The sequence below is a fragment of the Myotis lucifugus genome, unplaced genomic scaffold (genome assembly GCF_000147115.1).
Source record: "Myotis lucifugus unplaced genomic scaffold, Myoluc2.0 scaffold_654, whole genome shotgun sequence".
In the NCBI taxonomy this organism is placed as follows: Eukaryota; Metazoa; Chordata; class Mammalia; order Chiroptera; family Vespertilionidae; genus Myotis; species Myotis lucifugus.
In genome coordinates this window covers 247,732-252,800 of record NW_005871702.1, presented here as the reverse complement: position 1 = coordinate 252,800, position 5,069 = coordinate 247,732, and the positions used below count along the sequence as shown (strand labels likewise).

The window sequence follows — 5,069 nt, the reverse complement described above, 5'->3', positions numbered from 1 at the left end:
CAGTCTTTCCTTTTTTTTTTTATTCGCTCCAGCTCCGTGGCCACTGGTTGACTGGAAGCAGGTATCTGGGGTTTATTTACCTTCTATAATTGAAACTTTGTTGCCTTGAGAGGAGGCAGCAGCCAGCCGGGAAGCTTGGCTTCCTCCATCATTGGGGCAACCAAGTCTCCTGCTTGCTCCAGCTCCGTGGCTGCCGGCCGCCATCTTGGTTGGGTTAATTTGCATACAGTCGCTCTGATTGGCTGGTGGGCGTGGCTTAAGGCATAGCAAAGGTAAGGTCAATTTGCATCTTTGTCTTTTATTACTGTAGACTAGTGGCCCAGTGCATGAAATTTGTGCACATTAAAAAGGAACTAATTAGAGGAAATATTTTAATATTGCTATTTGCCCTTTCTCTATAATAGAAGTGTCAGAGATTAAAGAAAATTAGTAAAACGTATATGAAAATCTTCCTCCTGTCAGAGTCTGGGGCATGCTACGGAAACCAGAGTCAAGTCCCCGCCCACCTGTGTGTGCCTCAAAATCACGCAAGACCCAGACCCGGCTGGCCCCACCCCCATTGGGCGAGATCCAGACCCAGCTGGCCCCACCCCTGTCAAGCCCTGCTGGGCAGGGGGCACAGCCTCAGGTCCCCTGGCCTGGGGGGAGGGTGCGGCCTGAGGTCCCCCGTCAAGCCCCGCCAGGCGGGGGGGGTGCAGCCTCAGGTCCTGCTGATCGCTCATTACAGCTTGTTATGGGAACCCCACCTCCACTGTGGGTGCAGCCATCTTGTGATGGCATGACGGTGTGAGGGTTAATTTGAATATTACCTCTCTATTATATAGGATATGAGGCCCCCTAGAACCATTAGAAATGCAAAAAATTCACTGTTAATAACTCATTCTAGAAATGCCCCCCTTAAAAGTCAAATGGCCCCCCTGTGGGGCGTGTGCCCCACGCTGGGACCCACTGGGCTAGAGACATGACGGCTGCCAGCTCCCTCAGGAAGGAAGGGCTGACGCGTAACTAGGCTCACTCTCTGCCAGGTGCTGAGTTGGGAGTTTCATGGACATGATCACACTAAATGTTAATGGAAAGAAACTGTGAGGAGGGTTGCTGCTATGTCACCAATTCCCAGTGGGTTAAGTAACTGGCCCAGAGTCACACGGACAGTCGATGGTGGAGCCAGGTCTTCTCCCGCATCTGCTGGGCTCCAAAGCCCATTCTACCGATTCCATCCTGTTCCAGGTGCTGGGAGAGCCGTGTGGGGGGAGGGCTCCTGAGTTGTGTGGGAGGGTAGACTATATCTTTCGTCCCCGCCAAAGCCCAGCACTGGTGATGCTGTGAGTCTCCAGGGCAAAATTAAAAGCTTCAGAGACCAAAGTCCAGCTCCTCCGGTGACCTCTGGAGGGTCCACACTGGGCAGCCTGAGGCAGGCGGTGAGGCCCCTGAGCAGAAGCAGGAAGCAGTGGGGCCGATGGGGAGTGCCCTCCATTGCTGAGCCTCGAGCACAGCTGGGACCCGGTGGTGCCCAGGAAGCTTCCAGGCTCACACAGCAGGTGGGCAGGGTCCCTGAAATGGGACAGAATGTGGGTTTGGACTGGGAAATGGGCAAGAAAGCAAAGACCTGGTCCCTGCACCCTGGGCCCAGCATGCTGGGGGAGCCCCGGGTGGGAGCAGGGGGGGACGTGGACATTTACACGCTTGTGTCGCCTTCCAGGTCTCTCCCTCCGGGTCTCTGGGCCCCCTCGCCATCCCTCCCGTCCACAGCACCGTGCCTGGAACAGGTGAGCTCTGAAATGCAGCTTCTGAGTGGCGCCAGAGTTCCTCTAAATAACGCCATGTTAGCACCGAAAGGCACTGGCCTAAGTCAGAACTCCTAAGGGATGCAGTCTAGGTGGAGGGAAGGGGCCCTGACCAGGTAAGTTTGTGGGATGCTGAGCAGGCGAGGTTTTGTGTGTTTCTCGGTTTGTTTTGCTCGCAGTGCTTCTCAGCACTCGTGTGCATCGTACATTCCTACCTGAGCCGTGGGAAGCTGGAGGCAGGCAGGGTTTTCCAAACCAACGTTCCACAGAGCCTGCTTTTCAGCAAGTGCCTGTAGCGTTTCAGAAAGCGAAGTAGGGTGGCCATGGGTCGGGATGCGCCATAACTATCAACAGTGCTTCTCGCCGCTCTTCAAAGCCCTCGTTTGGGTGGCGAGATATGTGTCACCTCATCCATGGGATGCTGTTTGGAAAACTCAAATGCAAGAGCCCAGTTTAACCCAAATCTGCCATTGGACGGAGGACACAGGAGTGTGAGGGCTGCCAGGCCAGTCGCCCACCACAGGGACTGCCTGGTCCCCTCTCTCCCTGTTGGGCTTTTCTCGAAGACCATGGACCTTCTGTTTGTGGCGATGGGAGCACCGGAGGCTGGCGATCTCGGACTGTGCTCTCGGCTCTCTTCCTCCCCTGCTCCCTGCTTCCCTCCCCCTCCTCTTCCTTCCTGTGGGTTCCTGTTCTTCCCCTCCCACCTCTGGTGCTGGGGCTGCCATGCCCCCCACCCCAGGCTTGCCCTGCATGGGGATGGCTCTGGCCTCCGCCCTGCTTGTGTTCACGAGTCTAGGATGTACAGAACCAGCCGTGCATGCGACTCCTCAGGGCCTGGTTTGAGGAGAGCACTGGCAGGGACCTCCCGGGTCTGGGAGCTCATGCCAAGATGGCAGGGCTGGGCGGATGCATGGGGCAGGGAGAGGGCGAGAGCACTTTGGGGTCCCTGCAGGACCAGCCACATGACCCCCTGTGTTTGCCTCTCCTCATCCTCAGTGACCTCGTCCTGTTCCCCTGGGAGCAGCAGCAGGCCCTCCTCGCCCAGCGCAGGCCTCCCCACTTCTTCTCAACACAACGCCAAGGCAGCGGCCAACTCCTCCAGCCTTGGCGCTTCAGGGTAAGGTGCCGGGAGAGGCCGGCATGCGGCTGGGCCAGGGGCATGTGAGGGGTGCGGTCAGAGCCTTGGAAAAGAATGTGATCACGGGTCGGACAGGGGGATAGGATGGCGGGAGGGGCCAGAGCGTGGAGTCCAACTGGGCCTGGCCCAAGGGAGCAGGGTCCAAAGAGGGGCTCAGCCGCTGAGCATTCTGGGCAGGAGCTCCCCTCCCTCCGCCCTGGGAAGGGGGACAGTCCCAGTCCTCCTGTCGGAAGGCCAGGCCCTCCCTTGCGTAGGAGTTCCCACTTACTGCCAGTAGCCGGAGTTTCCCATGTGGCTGACACAGCGAGAGCGTGAAGTTAGGGTGCACGTGAGGGAAATAGCCTCTTGGGTCAAAGAATCTCCCCTGAAGAGTGTTCTTAGAGCTGGGGGGGTGGGGTCCCAGACCCAGAACCCAGGAGATGGTGGGAGGTGAGAGGGCAGAGGCCTGGCTGTGCAAAGAGATGAACCCCAGGTTCAAGACAGCAGCTCAGGCAAGTTGCCAGCTCTCACCGACAATGGCTGCACTGCAGCCACTGAAAAAGAGAGAGAACCCTAAAGTCCACCTGGAAAATGGTTGTGAGACGCAGTTCCTACACCACCAAGCTTGTCCTTGTGGGACAGTGGCCGCGGGCTAGTGCGCGCGCTGTCAGCTCCAGGACCCCGGCCCCCAGCAGGAAGCCCAGCCCACCTTCCCACCTTCCCGCCTTCCCACCATCCCACCAGCCCACCTTCCCGCCTTCCCGCCTTCCCGCCATCCCGCCTTCCCGCCTTCCCGCCATCCCACCTTCCCGCCTTCCCGCCTTCCCGCCATCCCACCTTCCCGCCTTCCCGCCTTCCCGCCATCCCACCTTCCCGCCTTCCCGCCTTCCCGCCATCCCGCCTTCCCGCCTTCCCGCCTTCCCGCCTTCCCGCCATCCCGCCTTCCCACCTTCCCGCCATCCCACCATCCCACCTTCCCGCCTTCCCGCCTTCCCACCTTCCTGCTGGCCCACCTTCCCACCATCCCACCTTCCTGCCCCGCCGCTGGTGCTGGGCTTGCTCTCTCCCTCCAGGCCCTGGTACCGATGGAATCACCCCACCTACCTGCACTGAGCCGCGGGCAGCGCCTCCGCCCCACAGACGCTCCCAAGCGAGCGGAGGGCACCACCACGAGCCTGAGCTCGCCTTCTCCGGACAAGGCCTCGGAGGCCTAAACCGCGATTGGCTCACGTGGGGCCCCCATGCCCTGGAAACACGTCCATCCGGAGCTGGCCTTACTGCCTGGCCCGTCGCTAGTTCTGTTTCAGTCAGCGTCGTTGCCCAGGCCTTTCCGAGAAAGGACATCTTGCCTTTGCTCTCTGCCTCTTCCGGGGACAGCACGCTGGGTGCCAGCCAGCAGGGTTCCAGCTCCGGGGACAGCCACGCTGGGTGCCAGCAGGTTTCCAGGTCCTGTGACTGCCATGCTGGGTGCCAGCAGGGTTCCAGCTCCTGAGACAGCCATGCTGGGTACCAGCAGGGTTCCAGCTCCTGGGACAGCCACGCTGGGTGCCAGCAGGGTTCCAGCTCCTGAGACAGCCATGCTGGGTACCAGCAGGGTGCCAGCTCTGGGGACAGCCACGCTGGGTACCAGCAGGGTTCCAGCTCCTGGGACAGCCATGCTGGGTACCAGCAGGGTTCCAGCTCCTGAGACAGCCACGCTGGGTGCCAGCCAGCAGGGTGCCAGCTCTGGGGACAGCCACGCTGGGTGCCAGCCAGCAGGGTGCCTGCTCTGAGCTCCTTCTGAAACCCGGGAGGAGCTGTGAATCTGCCGCCTCCGGCAAAGCCTCACTGTTTCCTCTGCTCAGCAGCTTTTTCTGACTGAATCTTCTTTCACCCGTGGCCCTGCCCCGTTGCATAGGACCAAACCCACTCATGCTTTCGTTCTCGAAGTTCCCTCCTCTTTAGAGAAGGACAAGTCCCTCCGTCTGGGCGTTTCTCTGCCCCCCGCCCCCCAGGCTCCCTGCCAGCTACACCTGTCACCAAGCCAGAAGCTTGTCCCTCTCACCTGCCCTCAGCTCAGCCTCCCTCCGTCTCCCGGCTGCAGAAGGAAGAACAATGATGCTATCAAAATGCCTGTATAGAGCCCTTTCCTGTTTTTTTTTCATTATGTTCTTCTCTCCTTACTG

At 59.7% G+C, this 5,069-nt stretch overlaps 1 protein-coding gene across 1 annotated transcript in view; it reads left to right on the top strand.

The window, feature by feature from the left end:
• Positions 1-5,063, top strand: part of POU2F3 (POU class 2 homeobox 3) — a 74,692-nt gene extending 69,629 nt beyond the window's left edge. The window contains exons 9-11 of the mRNA XM_006105253.3: positions 1,700-1,766; positions 2,784-2,904; positions 3,978-5,063. Of these exons, the coding sequence (XP_006105315.2) occupies positions 1,700-1,766; positions 2,784-2,904; positions 3,978-4,017 (228 nt within the window). The 3' untranslated portion in view covers positions 4,018-5,063. The remainder of the gene's footprint in view (positions 1-1,699; positions 1,767-2,783; positions 2,905-3,977) is intronic.
• The last annotated feature ends 6 nt before the right edge of the window (positions 5,064-5,069 follow it).